Genomic DNA, 19,268 nt, shown 5'->3' with positions numbered 1-19,268 from the left:
GGAATCATCCTCTTGTGCTGATATAACTCACTAGAGGATAATGTATATACTCTAATGAGCTCAGGTTTAATCACTTCCTTTAAATTACTTCTAATTGTTCACCTTTTTAAATTTTAACAATTTTTTTTTCACAATAGTTCACTCACATGCTGGTAGTAGTAATATAATCACTTTTGAATGATGTTGACTTAAAAGATAATTAGTTTCAATTCCCAATCTGGAGGTGTTTTACATTTCTGTGCTTTGGGAAAATTCATTCTGTCAGAGAATTAAAATAGGTTATTGTGCATTAAGAAAGAACATTGATTTCCATACTATGTTTCATTACCTAAAGTATGTCCATTATCTACAGGGCACAAGTCAGAAGTGTGATAGAATACTCCCACTTGTCTGAAAGTGGGCAGCTCCAGCAATACTCCAGCAGCTTGACATCATCCAGGACAAAGCAGCCCGCTTGGTTGGCACAAACATCCACTCCCTCCACCATTGACATTCAGCAGCAGTGTGTACCATCTACAAGATACACTGCAGAAATTCACTGAAAGTCTTTAGACAGCACCTTCCAAACACACAACTACTTCCATTTAGAGGAACAAGGGCAGCAGATGCATGGGAACATCACCAACTTTAAGTTCCTTTCCAAACAACTCACCATCCCGTTCCTCTGTTCCTGTGCGGTCGCTGGGCGAAAATCCTGGAATTCCCTCAATCAGGATATTGTGGGCCTTACCTGAAACATGTGGACTTCAGTCATTTAAGTAGGTACCTCATCACACCTTCTCAAGGGCAACAAGGGACAGGCAATAAATGCTAGCCCAACCAGTAATCTCCATCCCCCACAAGTAAATTAAAATAAACCTTAAGATGTCCCAAAGCACTTTACAGCCACTTAAGTATTTCTGAAACAGCGTAACTGCTCTGATACAGGAAAATATTGCAGTGAATTTGTTCACAATATGGTTCCACAAACAGCAATGTGAGATAAATAGTCAGATAATCTTTTTCTTTTCTGATGCTAGTTGAGGGGTAGACATTAGCAGGAATGCTAGCAGAACGACCAACCTCTTGTTAGGTATATTTTACATCAACCTGTAAAGATGGAATAGCACTTGACTTCTCACCCAGAAGGTAGTGCTGGCAGCTGTACTGCTTCACTGCAACACTGGAGTGTCAGTCTACAGTAGGTGCTCCAGCCACTGAAGTTCAGATTTCTGATTCCGGATAAGAATGCTGACATTGCAATGCAGTTGACCTTTGAGCATCAGTCAACGTTCATGAAAAAGTGACATAAAAGCATAGGATGTAGAAGAGTAAGGCAATACAACCAACTCTTCTGTTAGTCATATCCCATGCCCACCAGGTTACAGGACGTGATGTACTGAAATCAGCGGAAATCTATCACACTGAGTCCCCATCGCATTAGAAGATGATGATATTTCTCAACAGGTTTTGCACCAGTTGTTACACCTTCAGAATCAGGAGTGGTATTGTTAGAGCAAACATAGGGTCTCAGCAGGCCTAACAGCATCTCTGAAGAAGTCATACCAGTTTGAAATATTAACTGTTTTCTCTCCGTACATGCTGCCCGACCTGTTGAGTTTCTCCAACATTGTTTGTGTTTGTTTCAGTTTTCCAACGTCTGCTGTAATTTGGCTTTATTTGATTATTATTACGGCATTTGGTTTTAACTATACAGTGAGCAGTTATGAATCGAGATTGTATAGGAATGTGATTCTGTTCTCTCTGTCAGCTATTTGAATAACCTGGACAGAATCACTGCTGCTGGTTACGTTCCAAATGAGCAAGATGTCTTGAGATCCAGAGTTAAGACCACAGGTATTATTGAAGAACAGTTTTCCTGTCAGGACCTGCACTTCAGGTAAACAGCTGCATTGTTTTGGAATTTAGTCTACATCTCCTGTAATGTGATTACAATTGTGAGTTGTAGTACCATGCCCACCTAACAATGTTGCCCAGACTCAATGAATCAACTGAGACCTTTATTGAGTAAGTGTTCTACTGTGGCTCATTGTTTCATGTCTTATGGCTTCCTAAATTTGCAGGATTTTGTAAAAAATTTCAGAAATTAGAATTATTTGCATAACTCTCCTTGCTCTGTGTATTTAATTTAAACACAAAGTTAGACTTACACTTTATAAAATATTTTTGGATGGCGTGAATCTTGAAAGCCTATGGGGTTCATTGTCGGCATAGCTGTACAAGATGTACACTTTAAAAACAATTTATTTTCATCAAGTTGAAGGGTGTTAGTGCCAGAGAATTGAAATGTATCTGCAGCTGGAACCTCGCGCTAGCAGTAAGCAACCCCATGCCTGCTGTAACACAGTAACACAGTAAACCTCCCCCTAACTGATGTCCAACAAGCCTCAGGTTAAACGAGACAAACACTTGATTTGATCCTTTTCATATTGACCATTCTATGGCCCCTTCTGAATGTGATTGTCAATGAGGATGCTACTAAGTTCAGACTCATTTAGGTACCAAACTGATATAACCAAAACAATTTCACCGAAGGCCCTAATGGCGAGTGTAAAAGACATCAGTCTCATCAATCTGGACTGGGTTGATGCCAAGGTCCCAAATGAGAACATCTAATGGCTAACATCTGACCTACTGTCTCACTAAAGCCTAGCATTTGACAAGGATCCCAACAAATGGGCCAAAAGTTTTCTTTTATTCAAAACATCCAATTAAAGTTTAAGAAAAATAAACAACTACAAAGGCAGCATGGTGGCTTAGAGGTTAGCACTGCCACCTCAGAGCACTGTGGACTTGGATTCGATTCCAATCATGGACTGTCCATGTAAGTTCCATACATTCTCCCTGTGCCTGCGTGGATTTCTACCAGGCCCTCTGGTTTCCTCCCACAGTCCACAGATGTACAGGTTAGGTGGATTGGCCATGCTAAATTGCCCATAGTTTCCAGGAATGTGCAGGCTAGGTGAATTAGCCATGGGAAATGTCGGGTTACATGAATAAGGTGGCTTGCGTTTTGGAGGATTAGTGTGGATTTGATGGGCTGAATGGCAAGCTTCCACAACACAATGAGTCTGTACTTTAACTGAAACAAAATATTTTGCTGGATAATATCAAAAAAGTACATTTCCATTCTGCGGGTTCAATTCCTTGCAGGTTCAGCACAATTATGAAGTGACATTCCTTCTTAGGTTCTTAAAACGGTGAAGCAGCTAATGTATTAATTTCTGCTCAAACCTCAGAATGTTCGATGTTGGTGGACAGAGGTCAGAGCGGAAGAAGTGGATCCATTGTTTTGAAGGAGTTACCTGCATTATTTTCTGTGGTGCTCTTAGTGCATATGACATGGTGCTGGTCGAGGACGATGAAGTGGTATGTAATTTAATTGTGTATTCACAAAATCAATCCCATGGGATATTTTAAAACAAAAATAGGAGGATTTAAAATCTCTCGTGTAGTACCCTAACATTTTGAAATCCTCATAAGAGAAGCCGAGAAGTCTCAGGTGAAATTATTGGGCAAAAGAACTGGCAAAATATCTTTCTTCCATCAGAAGGTCAGAAATGGGGACGTTTGCCAAGATATTACAATGCTCAGCACCATTCATGACTCCTCAGATACTGATGTAGTCCATGCTCAAATACAACAAGACCTGGATAATACTCAGACTTGGACTGACAAGTAATAAGTAACATTCGCATCACACAATTGCAAGGCATCTCCAATTAAAGACAATCTAAACACCATCCTTTGATATTCAATGGTGTTATCATCATTGAATCCCCCCACTATGAACATTCATGGCTATGATTCAGCAGAAACTGACCTGAACTTGCTGTATAAATATAATGACAACAAGCCAGAGGCTAGGAATATTGCAGTGAATAACTCACCTTCTTACCCCAAAATCTGGTCACTATCCAAAATCTACAAGTCGGGAGTGTGATGGAATACTCCCCACTTGCCTGGATGGGTGCAGCTCCAACAACATTCAGAAGCTTGACACCATCCAGGACAAAGCAGCCCACTTGACTGACACAGCATCCACAAGCATCCACTCCCTCCATCACCAATGCTCAGGAGCAGCAGTGTGTACTACCTATAAGATGCACTGTGGAAATTCACCAATGTTCCTTAGACAGGACTTCCAAATCCACGAGAACCTCCACCCTGAAGGACATGTGCAGTAGATACATGGGAACACCACGACCTGCAGGTTCCTCTCCAAGCCACTCCCCATCCTGACTTGGAAATATATCACTGTTCCTTCACTGTCACTGGATCAAAATCCTGGAATTCCTTCCCGAAGGGCATTTTATGTCAACCTACAATACATGGACTGCAGCAGTTCAAGAAGGCATCTCAATACCACCTTCTCAAGGGCAACTGGGGACAGGCAATAAATTCTGTCAGTCAGCAACACCCACACCTCGCAAGAGAATACAAAAGGCTATAGCCACTTTCTATGCTATAAGATTCTAAAATTCAGATCCTTTTAACAAATGACAGCATATTGAAGCACAAGAGTGGATATATTTGCAAGGACATGCATTTTCTAGAGAATGTACCACATAATAATCCAATTTTTCAGACTACTTTTTAAGGTTAAATTTATGGGGTCAACTATTACATGGATACTACTTTTGAGGGGCTGAAATTCATGCCTGATAAAATTCATACCATATCATTCGCAGAAGCCCAATTGATCTCTAAACAAATAAAGGAAAAAAAAAACACAACAAATTATGGTAATCACAGGATAAAGAAAACAGAAACAAAAAAACAGTGGTAAGCTTCTATTTATATATACAAAAAATGAAATACAAGTATAATATGGCTTTAAATCACAATTACTGGTATATGTTACATCTTAAATTAAACATCAGGTACAAAAGTTCATTTAAATCCTGCAAAATCACACTGTTCAACATCTTCAGCACTGGTCAAAGCTTCATAATCATCAGGAAGAATGATATCTTCATATGGATCCTCTTCATCTTCACTGTCTGTAGTTAGACGCAGCACATCATCCACTTCTTCTTCTTCATCTATGTTATCCATAGATAATCGTCTTCTGTACTGTCCAATGCATTTGAAATTCCACATTTCACGAATGGTTTGAAAATAGTGTCAGCTTCTATTTCCTTTCATGAATTAACGATCCATTCACAGACCATGGCAGTGATGGAAGTCACATACTGCCTCCATTTGTTATGTTTTTTTCTCCATCATGCATCCAGTTGTTCCACTTCATTCTCATCATATCCTTAAATGGTTTATCAATACCAACATCTGTTGGTTGCAAAATACTTGGAAGTCTGCAGGGAATTATAGCTACGCTGCTGTTATTTGATCCGATGTTAGCAATAACATTCTTCACTCGATGTGATCTAAACTTGTTCCAGACGAGCAAACTTTTCCTTGTGTAGTCCTCCAAGTTGTAAGTTCCAAACTTCCTTTATCCATTTTCTACGCCCACTTTCACCCATCCAGCTTTGTGGATGTATATGGACAACAATTCCTTTTGAAATTTCTCCTTTGGCAAAGCTTTTCTCTTAAAAACAGCCATTGATTTTAACTTAGTGCCATCAGCCTTGCAAGAAAGAACTAAAGCAAACCTACTTTTCTCATGGCCAGTGGTTCTCACCAATACTGTTTTTTTTTGCCTTTTGGTTCACAGTTGGATTCTCTAGTATGTCTAGAGTAATAAGCATTTCATCCATGTTTCCAGTGCAAGATAACTTGTAGCCTTCCTTCTGCTGATTTTTGATTACAAACTGGTGAAACTGTAATATCTTATCTTCTGTTTGAGCAGGCAGCTTTTGTGTAATCTTAGTTCTCTGCCAAAGTACTAAGAAGTTTTATGAAACTTCTCATGAAACTTGTGCCCCATCCAGCACGTCTTAAAATCCGAAATTCCATCCTTCTTTGATTCTTTTTGTGCATGGACTCAGATGGCTTCATGACTTAACACATTTTCCATTGTGACAATTGTCAACTGCTATTTTCAATTGTGGCCACTTGCTAGGTTTATCTCTGTTGGCAGACTCTCGTTTTGGCAATGTCTAAAGTTGGTTCCATATCTTTCTCCAGTCTCTCAAAAGTTTCTCCGAAACACAAAAATCTTTTGCTGCTACAAAGTTATTTGTCTTCTCCGCAACTTGCAGTTTAAACATTGCTATATATTCTTTGTTTTTTTTCTGGAGGGCATTTTTACACAAAATGATGAAGAAATTTCAAAACCTCACCTGACTCTTTTGTATTGAATTGGTGTGAATTGGACATCAAACCATGTAATAGCACAAAAAAACTTCATTTTGTCATTGTAACATTTATGTACGGGATAATACCTTGACTCACAAATGTTGATCTGTTATCTGTGAAGACCTAGGGTCGACTTTTACATGAGATATATGGAAAATTCCAGATTTTTTGGCCAAAAATGGGGAGTGGGTGGGGGGTGGGAGGTGACTGACTTTTACATGAGATCAGCTAGGTAAAATCAAGGACTGCAGATGCTGGAAACCCGAGTCTGGATTAGAGTGGTGCTCGAAAAGCACAGCAGGTCAGGCAGCTCCCTGTTCCTTGGATGCTGCCTGACCTGCTGTGCTTTTCCAGCACCACTCTAATTTTAATTCTTTTACATGAGGTTGACTATTACTCGAGTATAGACATGAATTGAATGAGATGAGGTTCAGTGAGACCAAAGTGGATACTAATTGAGTGGTGTCAGTTCAAAGCGGGTCCTGAGCTATTTTCATTAGTGCCTTTCTGCCTATGACTGAAATGTGCTGAATTTAATGTAATGCAATGTCAAATAAATGGCTATATCTCAGGTTCATTCGGTGCAAAGTCATGAAGCATCTATGTCTCAGGTACAATCATTGCCGTGTTAATTGTTTGAGCTTCATCTGGAAGAACTGTGAGTAGAATGTGCAAGGATTAATTCAGAGTTTATTTTACTCCATCAAACATTCAATCAAATTATAATCACTCTGTCACTGTGCTAAATTTCAGTGTAGGTAAAAGCCATTGTAGGATCTGATGTACCAAGGACAGATGTCTCATAAAATTGGCCCTGCTGATTACTGAGCAGTTATTAAGAAAACTTACTCAAAATAAATGTGACAGGCACAAAAACAAAGCATGAGGAATATTCAATGACAGCAACATGCATTCAGGCATTTAATATCTGTACTTTTTTGGCTTGGCAGAAATTGCTTTCATGTCAAATTGCAAATTAATGTTCTATTAAAAGCTGGTCCAACATGTATTATTTGAATTTTGATTAAACATCTGTGGAAAGCTTCATCTCAGTTCGTGACCTACACCACTGATGAATAATTAACATTCCGAGGAATTTCCTGGTGAATAATGAATCTCATATTAGGAGAATAAATTGAAGAACGATGAAATGCAAACTACTGAAAGAAACAAACACAAAAATTGCTGGAGAGATTCAGCTGGTCTGGCAGCATCGGTGGAGAGAAAGTAGAGTTAACTGTTCAAGTCCACTCATCATTCTTCTTTGAGTTCTGAAAAAGAGTCACTGGACTCCAAACGTTAACTCTGTTTCTCTCTCCATCGATGCTGCCAGAATTTCTCCAGCAAATTTTGTTTTTATTTGACTTACCTTGAGAGAACTGACTCACACATATGTTCAGAATTCCCTTTCCTCCTGGTGGCAAAGCTCCCAAACTAGCTCTCAATCCCCAATTATTGTTATTATTTTATTGTTGGCTGCACAGCTTTCAGTTGCCTGGGTCCCACATTCAGCAATTCAAAGCCTCTCTCATTCCCAAACCTCCCATTTCTCTGCCTCCTCCCCAAGACATTCCTTTAAAGTTTGATTGAACTGTTTTCACCTGTTGTATATCTCCTTATATGGCTCATGTTTCATTTTGTTCAATTTACTTTTCCCCGAAGGACTTTAAAGACATGATACAAATGCAAGTTGTTGTTGCTGCACCTCTCTGTCATTTGGAGACTTCATCTAATTTGAGGCAAATTGGGTCCCAGTAAAGTTGTTGATGTCAAAGTCAAATTACACGTAGAAGACATCTTTACGTTGGATTGCAGGTGTATTCAACTCAAAGAAGATACTTTTAGTAATTAGCAGCAAATCCATGAGAATTAAAACCACAGAGTACCTAATGCAGAAATGGAGGAGAAATTGTGTGATTAATGGGGAACTGATTTTCCTGTTATGATTCAGACTCTACCTTCTCTGTTGTCTGGGGAGTATCTTTTGAAAGTGTCACGGGATGTGGGTGTTACTGGCTAAGCCAGGACACTCCTAATTGCTCTTGAGGAAGTGGTGCAGGGCTGCCATCTTGAACTACTGCTGTCCATTTGGTGTAAGGGAGAGAGTTTGACGTGAATGAGGCAGTGAGAAAGAAGGAATGGCAATAAAGGTCTAAGTCAGGTTGTGTGTGACTTGGGGGGACACTTGCAAGGAGTGGTGCTCCCATGCATCTGCTGCCTTTGTTCTTCTCCATCACATAGGTCATAGGTTTTGCAGGGGCTCTCAAAGAAGCCTCAGTAGCTTATTTTAGTGCACCTTGTAAATGGGTGCAAACTGCTGCCAACATGTGTCAGTGATGAAGGGAGTGAGTGTTGAAGGAAGTGAATGCCGTCCCATTCAAACATGCTGTTTTGTGAATTAATTCAAAGCTGCATGCACTCAGGCACGTGGGGAAATGGAGGGTGAGTTACTGAGCTTAAGAGCTCTTAACCTCTGGCAGCTCTTATAGCCACAGTACTTTCATGGCTGGTCCAGTTCTATTTCTGGTCAATGGTAATTCTCAGGATGTTAATACTGTGAGGACTCAACAATGGTAATGTCATTGACTGTCAAGTAGATAATAATCATTACCTTTACATTGCAGAAAGAGCTGTCTTCCTTCAATACCCTAAGCAACAATTAATCCAAATGATATCTATGTTAAACTCCCTCACCTCGAGTTTCCCTGCCTATTAATTCTTAAAAGAATCATAGAGGCAGAGAGAGAGACAGCACAGAAACAGAAACTTCAATCCAACTTTAGTTCTGGACTCCCCAACCCAGGGAAAATACCTTGTCTGTTTATCCTATCCATGCCCCTCATGATTTTATAAACCTCTATAAGGTCACCCCTCAGCCTCTGACACTCCAGGGAAAACAGACCCATCTTATTGACTGTCTCCTTATAGCTCAAGTCCTCCAACCCTGGCTACACCCTTGTAGATCTTTCATGAACCCTTTCAAGTTTCACAACATCCTTCCATTAGGAAGGAGACCAGAATTGCATGCAATCTGACAAAACTGACCAAACCAACATCCTATATAGCTGCAAAATGACATCCCAACTCCTGTACTCAATATTCTGACTAGTAAAGGAAAGCATACCAAACACCTTCTTCACTATCCTATCTACCTGCGATTCTACTGTCAAGGAACTCTGAACCTGTACTCCGAGGTCTCTTTGTTCAGCAACATTTCCTAGGATCTTACCATTAAGTGTAGAAGTCCTGCTCTGACTTGCTTTTTCAAAATGCAGCACCTCACATTTAACTAAATTAAACTCCGTCTGCACTCGTCAGACTACTGGCCCATCTGACCAAGATCCTGTTGTACTCTGAGGTAACCTTCTTCACTGTCCACTACACCTACAATTTTGGTGTCACCTGCAAATTTACTAACTGTACCTCTTATGTTCACATCCAAATCATTTGACCTATCATGTGTTTTGACTCCTGAATTCCAAACCCTATCTCATGGCAAAGGTCCTGAAGAATTCTTGATTTCATACAGGAGTCAGCAAGGAACTTGGCTAACCTTCATCCATTGATCCCCAGCATCAAAGATGCCAATTGGATTCACTCCATGTGATATCAAGAAACGGTTGGAGGCACTGGAAACTACAAAGGATATGCAACATTCCGGCAATAATATTGAAGACTTGTGCTCCAAATCTTGCTGTGTCCCCTAGCAAAGCTGTTTCAGCACAGCTATAGCACAGGCATTTACCTGACGATACAGAAAACTGTCCAGGAAAATTTCCCAGTCTACTCTTGACCATCAATAAAGCGATGGAAAGTATTCATCAACAGTGCTATCAAGCAGCACCTGCCGAGCAATAACCTGCTCACTGATGCCCTTTTTGGGTTCCACCAGGGCCACTCAGCTCCTGCTCCCATTACAGCCTTGGTTCAAACATGGACAAAAGATTTGAATTTCAGTGGGAAGGTGAGAGTGACATCAAGGCTGCATTCGACTAAGTGTGACATTAAGGAGCCTTAGTAAAACTGGAATCAGTGGGCAAATTGTCCCTTGGTTTGAATGATATCTGGCACACAGGGAGATGGTTGTGATTGTTGGAGTTCAGTCATCTCAGCTCCAGGATATTTCTTCAGGAGTGGCTCAGGGTAGAGTCCTAGATCCAACCATCTTCATCTGCTTCATCAATGACATTCTGTCCGTTATAAAGTCAGAAGTGGGGATGCTCACCAATGTTCACACAATGTTCTGCACCATTTGTGACTCCTCAGATACTGAAGCAGTCCATATTCGAATGCAACAACACCTGGGCAATATCCAGGTTTGGGCTGACAAATGGAACGTAAAGTTGGCACCATGCAAATGCCAGACAACATCCATCTCCAAAAAGAGACAAAATAACCACTCTTGACATTCAATGGTGTTATCATCATTAAATTCCCCACTATCAATGTCCAGGGGCATTATCATTGACTAGAAACTCAACTCCAACATATGTAAAAAAACACACATACACACACACACAGTGGCTACAAGAGCAGGTCAGAGTCTCAGAATACTGCAGCAAGTAACTGACCTCCTGACTCCGCAAAGACTGTCCACTACTTACAAGGCACAAGTCAGGGGTGTGATGAACTACTCCCACTTATCTAGATAAGCATGGTTCCAACAAAACTCCAGAAGCTTGACATCATCCAGGACAAAACAGCCCACTTGATTGGTTCCACATACAGAAACATTCACTTCGTCCACCATTGATACTCAGTAGCAGCAGTGTTTACCGTCAAATGATCAACTTGGAAATTCACCAAAGATCCTTAGACAGCATCTTCCAAACCTATGACCACTTCCATCTACAAGGACAAGGACAGCAGATACATGACGACACCACCACCTGCACGGTCCCCTTCAAACTTCTCACCATCCTGATTTGGAAGTGTTTCGGTGTTCCTTCACTGTTGCTGTGAAAATCCCTGAATTCCCTCACTATTAGCATTGTGAGGCAACCTACAGAAGGATTTGGACAGTTTAAGGGAATGGGAGAAGACGTGTCAGATGGAGTACAATGTAGGAGAGTGTGAGGTCATGCACTTTGGTAGGAAGAATCAAGGCATAAACTATTTTCTAAATGGGGAGAAAATTCAGAAGTGTGAAGTACAAAGAGACTTGGGAGTTCAAGTCTAGGATTCTCTCAAGGTAAACTTGCAGGTTGAGTCATTAGTTAGGAAAGCAAATGCAATGCTGGCATTTATTTTGAGAGGACTTGAATATAAAAGCAGGGATGTACTTCTGAGGCTCTATAAGGCTCTGGTCAGACCACATTTGGAGTATTGTGTGCAGTTTTGGGCCCCATATCTCAGGATGGAAGTACTGGCCTGGAGCGTGTTCAGAGAAGATTCATGAGAATGGCCTCAGGAATGAAAAGCTTAACATATGAGGATCTTTTGAGGACTCTGGGTCTATACTTGATGGAGTTTAGAAGGATGAAGGGGGAGCTGATTGAAATATACAGAACATTGAATAGCCTGGCAGTGTAGATGTTGGGAAGATGTTTCTATTGGAAGGAGAAATTAGGTACTGAGGGCACAGACTTAGAATAACGGGAAGACTCTTTAGAAAGGAAATAAAGAGAAACCTCTTCAGCCAGAGAATGGTGAATCTATAGAATTCATTGCCACAGAGGGCTATGGATGGAGGCCAGGTCATTGAGAAGATTTAAAAATGAGATATATAAGCTCTTGATTGCCAAGAGGATCAAAGGTTATGTGGAGAAAGCGAGAAAATGGGATTGAAAAGCCTATCAGGCATGATTGAATGGTGGAGCAGAATTGATGGGTCAAATGGCCTAATTTCTGCTCCCATAACTTATGATCTTATGTACTGCTACAGTTCAATAAAGCAGCTCACCACGACCTTCAATGGTAATTAGGTATAGACAATAAATGCTGACCAAGCAGTGATACCCACGTCCCACAAATTAATTAAAAGTAATCCTTTGTATGTCAGTGAGTGGGCCTCAGTTGGAAAATTGTGTACAATTCTGGGCTTCACACTTTCAGGAGAAAAGGGTATATTGGAAAATGTGCAGATTTATTAGAATGCTAATAGGACAGATGGACAGTTATGTGCAGTGAATCGGGAATGTGGGGTTGTTACCTGAAAACAGAGAAGAGGACATGTAACAGAATTAAATGTATTTAACTCTATCAAAGAGTTGGATTTCCTTACCAGTGACGAAATACATAGATTTAAGGATGTAGGTTTGCTCGCTGAGCTGGAAGGTTCATGTTCAGACATTTCGTCACTATACTAGGTAACATCTTCAGTAGGCCTCTGGACGAAGCATTGCTGATGATTCCTGCTTTCTATTTATATGTTTGGGTTTCTTTGGAATGGTGATGTCATTTCCTGTGGTGATGTCATTTCCTATTCTTTTTCTTAGTGGGTGGTATATCAGGTCCAAGTCAATGTATTTGTTGATAGAGTTCCAGTTGGAATGCCATGCTTCCAAGAATTCTCGTGTGTGTCTCTGTTTGGCTTGTCCTAGGATAGATGTGTTGTCCCGGTCGAAGTGGTGTCCTTCCTCATCTGGATATTCCTACATCCAGAACCTCAACCTGAGCCACAAATCTTCTCAAACTCGCTAATATAGATTTAAAATGCAGGACATATAAACATATGGGTTGGGGCAGCAGTAGGTCAGTCATCCCCTCATGCCTGCTTCTCCATTCAATAAGATAACAGCTGATCTGATTATTCTACATGTCCACCTACTCTTGATAATGTTTAACCCATTTTTTATAAATCAAGGATCAATCTAATGAAAACAAAATACTGCAGAATGCTGGATATCACAAACAAACAAAGTGAATGCAGAATCACAACCTGTTCCACCAACTTTTGAAGAAGAGAGTTCCAAAGAGAAACCATTTCCTGTCAGAAATATCCAATCACCAGCTTATAATTTTAAACATTGACTGGCAAGGCAGCTTGGAAATAATGTTGTTTTTAAATGGCATGAATTATGACCTGGAATATATTCGCTTCCTGAAGATATGATGGAAACAAATTCATTAATAACCTTTATAAGAGATTTGAATATGAACTTTGTTTGTATGTTTAAATATCTACTGTGTGATAAAGCTATGAAATCAATCTAAATCAATAGCTTTTTCAAGAATTTCTCTTAAGCACGGCAGACCAAATTGCTTGCTACTTGATAATCAATGATGCCAGTTACTACCTTTAAAGTTGAACAAACACTTTCCCAAAAACAGATCAGAAAATGCTTAATTGTGGAAGATGTAAAATGGGAAGCCTTGAGAAATGAGATAACAAGAATCCAGAGAAAGTATATTCCTGTTAGGGTGAAAGGGAAGGCTGGTAGCTATTGGGAATGCTGGATGACTAAAAAAATTGAGGGTTTGGTTAAGAAAAAGAAGGAAGCATATGTCAGGTAGAGACATGATAGATCGAGTGAATCCTTAGAAGAGTATAAAGGAAGTAGGAGTATACTTAAGAGGGAAATCAGGAGGGCAAAAAGGGGACATGAGATAGCTTTGGCAAATAGAATTAAGGAGAATCCAAAGGGTATTTACAAATATATTAAGGACAAAAGGGTAACTAGGGAGAGAATAGGGTCCCTCAAAGATCAGCAAGGTGGCCTTTGTGTGGAGCCACAGAAAATGGGGGAGATACTAAATGAATATTTTCCATCAGTATTTACTGTGGAAAAGGATATGGAATATATAGACTGTAGGGAAATAGATGGTGACATCTTGCAAAATATCCAGATTACAGAGGAGGAAGTACTGGATGTCTTGAAATGGTTAAAGGTGGATAAATCCCCAGGACCTGATCAGGTGCACCTGAGAACTCTGTGGGAATCTAGAGAAGTGATTGCTGGGCCTCTTGCTGAGATATTTGTATCTTCGATAGTCACAGGTGAGGTGCCGGAAGACTGGAGGTTGGCAAACGTGGTGCCAATGTTTAAGAAGGGCGGTAAAGACAAGCCAGGGAACTATAGACTGGTGAGCCTGACCTCAGTGGTGGGCAAGTTGTTGGAGGGAATCTTGAGGGACAGAATCTTGGAAAGGCAAGGACTGATTAGGGATAGTCAACATGGCTTTATGCGTGGGAAATCATGTCTCACAAACTTGATTGAGTTTTTTGCAGAAGTAACAAAGAGGATTAATGAGGGCAGAGCAGTAGATGTGATCTATATGGACTTCAGTAAGGCGTTCGACAAGGTTCCCCATGGGAGTCTGATTAGCAAGGTTAGATCTCATGGAATACAGGGAGAACTAGCCATTTGGATACAGAACTGGCTGAAAGGTAGAAGACAGAGGGTGGTGGTGGAGGGTTGTTTTTCAGACTGGAGACCTGTGACCAGTGGAGTGCCACAAGGATCAGTGGCACTTTTTGTCGTTTACATAAATGATTTGGATGCGAGCATAAGAGGTACAGTTAGTAAGTTTGCAGATGACACCAAAATTGGAGGTGTAGTGGACAGTGAAGAGGGTTACCTCAGATTACAACCGGATCTGGATCAGATGGGCCAATGGGCTGAGAAGTGGCAGATGGAGTTTAATCCAGATAAATGCGAGGTGCTGCATTTTGGGAAAGCAAATCTTAGCAGGACTTATACACTTAATGGTAAGGTCCTAGGGAGTGTTGATGAACAAAGAGACCTTGGAGTGCAGATTCATAGCTCCTTAAAAGAGGAGTCGCAGGTAGATGGGATAGTGAAGAAGACGTTTGGTATGCTTTCCTTTATTGGCTAGAGTATTGAGTACAGGAGTTGGGAGGTCATGTTGCGGCTATACAGGACATTGGTACGGCCACTGTTGGAAGATTGCATGCAATTCTGGTCTCCTTCCTATTGGAAAGATGTTGTGAAACTTGAAAGGGTTCAGAAAAGATTTACAAGGATGTTGGCAGGATTGGAGGATTTGAGCGATACGGAGAGGCTGAACAGGCTGGGGCTGTTTTCCCTGGAGTGTCGGAGGCTGAGGGGTGACCTTATAGAGGTTTACAAAATTATGAGGGGCATGGATAGGATAAGTAGGCAAAGTCTTTTCCCTGGGGTCGGGGAGTCCAGAACGAGAGGGCATAGGTTTAGGGTGAGAGGGGAAAGATATAAAAGAGATCTAAGGGGCAAGTTTTTCATGCAGAGGGTGGTACGTATATGGAATGAGCTGCCAGAGGATGTGGTGGAGGCTGGTACAATTGCAACATTTAAGAGGCATTTGGATCGGTATATAAATAGGAAGGGTTTGGAAAGATATGGGCCAGCTGCTGGCAGGTGGGACTAGATTGGGTTGGGATATCTGGTCGGCATGGACAGGTTGGACCGAAGGGTCTGTTTCCATGCTGTACATCTCCATGACCCTCTGTAGAGAAATCAGCCAAAATCATTCAGAGAAGTTAGAAAGATGGTGGACTGAAAAATTGTGGGACAAAATATGGACTTTTATTTTATATAAAATATACAACACAAAAACAGCTAATTGGTCAAAACCTACTCTATCTACTCATATACTCTTCTAGTCCTTCGTCCCTAATCTACTTATTTCACCTAAAGAAAAGTTCTGAAAGCTTGTGATTTCAAATCAACCTGGTTGACTACAACCTGGTGTTGTGAGACTTCTGACTTCCCAGTCCAATATCGGCATCTATTTATTTAGCAGCTCCTTAAACACCTCTAGTCTAACTTCTTGTGATCTCTACAGAATAGGGGGGTTAAGTCTGTGTGATATACACTGGGAGGGATGCAATGACAAATAAGTTTGCTCTTTCTTGCAGTCCCATAGCAAGATAAAACCACAAGAAGATGTTTCTTAAATAAAGTAATCTTACCTCAACAGACTCTGTCAGTATTCTTTAGCTGCATGAAACCAAGATTATTGCATTATAACCATTCTCTGCATCAAAACTTTTCGCCAGAATTCCCGATTTTCTCATTTACATTTTCCTTCCCCAGTACAGTAAAACAATAACATGATTTCTGTCTGTCTCTTATTCCCACCAGAACCGAATGCATGAGAGTCTCCATCTCTTCAACAGTATTTGCAACCACAGGTACTTTGCAGCCACCTCCATTGTGCTGTTTCTGAATAAGAAGGATCTTTTTGAAGAAAAAATCAAAAAAGTTCATCTGAGCATCTGTTTCCCGGATTATGATGGTACTTCTGATATTTTTCCTCCAATTTCTTGGAGAAAAGTATGATTAGTAGGTTCAGATAGATAACATAGACTATTTACCATTCAATTCAAATTATTTATTATCTGACCTTCAAATGTCCTCCGTTATTTTTAAAATGTTACTGTTGTGGTGAGGTCATTTGACTATTGTGCTGTCAGTTACTAATTGAATTTGTTACTGAAATTCCAAATTCAGATGGACTGTGACAAAACTGCTCCTTTCACAAGGTTATGCTGTTCTTGGCTTTTGCTTCAGAGAGGACGTAAAACCAGTGATTCTGAAAACTATACTTGAGAATCCTTTCAATGTATAATGAAAGAGGAGCGGCCAGTTTTCCCAGTTCATCTTTACTCTGGTTTGGTTTTAGCAGTCAAACTGTTCATTGAAAGCAGGAGAAAGTAAGGGATGGAGATGCTAGAGATCAAAGTCAAGAGTGTGGTGCTGGAAAAGCACAGCAGGTCAGGCAGCATCCGAGAAGCAGGAGAATTGACATTTCGGGCAAAAGTCCTTCATTAGGAATGAGGCTTGTGAGCCAAGGGGGTGGAGAGAAAAACGGGAGGGGTGGTGGTGGGGGTAGGGGTTAGGGCTGGGAAGAAAGTAACTGAAAGTGTGATAGGGAGATGAAGGTGGGGATAATGGTGATAGGTCAGAGAAGTGGGTGGAGCGGATAAGTAGGAAGGAAGATGGACAGGTCATGAGGGCGGTGCCAAGTTGGAAGGTTGGATCTGAGATAAGGTGGGGGGGGGGGTGGTGTTGGGGAAATGAGGAAACTGGTGAAATCCACATTGATCCTGTGTGGTTGGAAGGTCCTAAGATGAAAGATGAGGCACTCTTCCTCCAGGCATTGGGTAGTTAGGGTTTGGCGATGGAGGTGGCCTAGGACCCGTATGTCCTTGGCAGAGTGGGAGGGGGTGTTGAAGTGTCCAGCCACAGGGCAGTGGAATTGGTTGGTGCGGGTTTCCCAGGGATGTTCTATGAAGCGTTCTGCAAGTCGGCGTCCTATCTCCCCAATGTAGAGACGACTGCATTGGGAGCAACGAATACAGTAAATGACATGTGGAAGTGCAGGTAAAACTCTGATGGATGTGGAAGGCTCCTTTGGGGCCTTGGACAAAGGTGAGGGGGGAGGGGGGGGTGAGGTGTGGGCACAGGTTTTGAAATTTTTGCAGTGGCAGAGGAAGGTGCCAGGAGGGGAGAGTGGGTTGGTGGTGGTGTGTGGACCTGACAAGTGTCATGGAAGAAATGGTCTTTATGGAACACAGATAGGGGTGAGGAAGGAAATATATCTCTGCTGGTGAGATATGTTTGTCGGTGGTGGAAATGGCAGAGGATGATGCAATGTATATGATGAAAGCAAAGGACTGGGGGAGGGGTGTGGCAGTGGAGTTCAGTCCTTGTTGCGGTTGGAGGGATGGGGTTTGAAGGCGAAGGTGTAGGAAGTGGATGAGATGTGCTGGAGGGCATCATCAACCACATAAGAGGGGAAATTGCGGTCTTTGAAGAAGGAGGCCATCTGGTGTGTTTTGTGGTGGAACAGGCCCTCCTAGGCGCAGATGCTGCGGAGGCGGAGGAATTGGGAATAAGGGATCACATTTTTAGAGAAGGCAGGGTGGGAGGAGGTGTAGTCCAGGTAGCTGTGGGAGTCGGTGAGTTTATAGAAGATATCTGTGTTGTGTAGGTCACCGTGCTCCGTAACAGGATACCCACGCCAATGAACCCCACCGCCCCATGGCCAAACACTTCAACCTCCCCACTCACCAAGGACGTGCAGGTCCTGGGCCTCCTCCATCACCTTCTGCTTTGGGACCCTCCAACCACACGGGATCAATGCAGATTTCACCAGTTTCATCTCCCCTCCCCCTATCTTATCCCAGATCCAACCTTTCAACTTGGCACTGCCCTTATGACCTGTCCTACATATCCATCTTCCTTCCCACCAAACTGCTCCACCCTCCCCTGTGACCTATCACCATGACCCCCACCTTCATCTCCCTATCGCACTCTCAGCTATCTTCCCTCTAGCCCCATCTCCTCCCATTTATCTGTCCACCTCCTTGGCTCACAAGGCTCATTCCTGATGAAAGGACTTTGCCCAAAATGCCGATTTTCCTGCTCCTCCAATGCTGCCTGACCTGCTGTGCTTTTCCAGCACCGCACTCTTAACTGAAAGCAGTCAGCCAGTTTTGAGGCTGCTGGTGCAAGAAACAGCTACATGGAAGGTGTTCCAAGCTGAATCTCTCTGCCATCTCTCTCTCTCCTATAAGACCCTGTGTTTGATTGTGCCAAAGGGTGTTTATGGGAACTGTTGCAATAACTTGGAAGAGCATTATTGAGTTGGGATAATCTGTTGGGGTTTTTGGATAGGTTAACTTATTCTATATTCTGTTCTCTTTTGTTTGTGTTTCACTTGTTAATCTTGCAAAAAAAACTCCATTTTGTTTAAAACTATATAGTTGGGCCAGCTGCATCACTACTGGAATATCCACTGTACACCTGCTTAAAACTACTAGCAAAGGTAGGGTCCAGGCTACTTTCTTGACATGGTTTGAGGTGGCCCAGCCTGACCCATAACAGTATTATCAAATATATTGTTAGCAACATGAGTTGTTGCTAATCCTTTATTAGGCAGAATCAGTTGTCAGTGCTATGTTGGAATACTTTACGAACTTAGGAGTCAGCCATTCAGTCTGATAAGCCCATTTTGACATCTGATCACTTATCTCAATGCCATTTTCCTGCACGACTTTCACCTCCATTGTTGACATTAGTCTTCTGAAATCTATTGACTTTGGTCTTGAATGTGTTTTC

General features: G+C 41.6%; 1 protein-coding gene across 1 annotated transcript in view; it reads left to right on the top strand.

The window, feature by feature from the left end:
• LOC140467437 (guanine nucleotide-binding protein G(t) subunit alpha-2) overlaps positions 1-19,268 on the top strand; it is a 66,518-nt gene that overhangs the window by 44,834 nt on the left and 2,416 nt on the right. The window contains exons 5-7 of the mRNA XM_072563789.1: positions 1,751-1,879; positions 3,240-3,369; positions 16,287-16,440. Coding sequence (XP_072419890.1) covers positions 1,751-1,879; positions 3,240-3,369; positions 16,287-16,440 — 413 coding nt within the window. The remainder of the gene's footprint in view (positions 1-1,750; positions 1,880-3,239; positions 3,370-16,286; positions 16,441-19,268) is intronic.

The sequence above is a fragment of the Chiloscyllium punctatum genome, chromosome 45 (assembly GCF_047496795.1).
Source record: "Chiloscyllium punctatum isolate Juve2018m chromosome 45, sChiPun1.3, whole genome shotgun sequence".
NCBI classification, from domain to species: Eukaryota; Metazoa; Chordata; class Chondrichthyes; order Orectolobiformes; family Hemiscylliidae; genus Chiloscyllium; species Chiloscyllium punctatum.
Note: the sequence above shows the minus strand (reverse complement) of the source record. Positions and strands in the feature narration are given on the sequence as shown.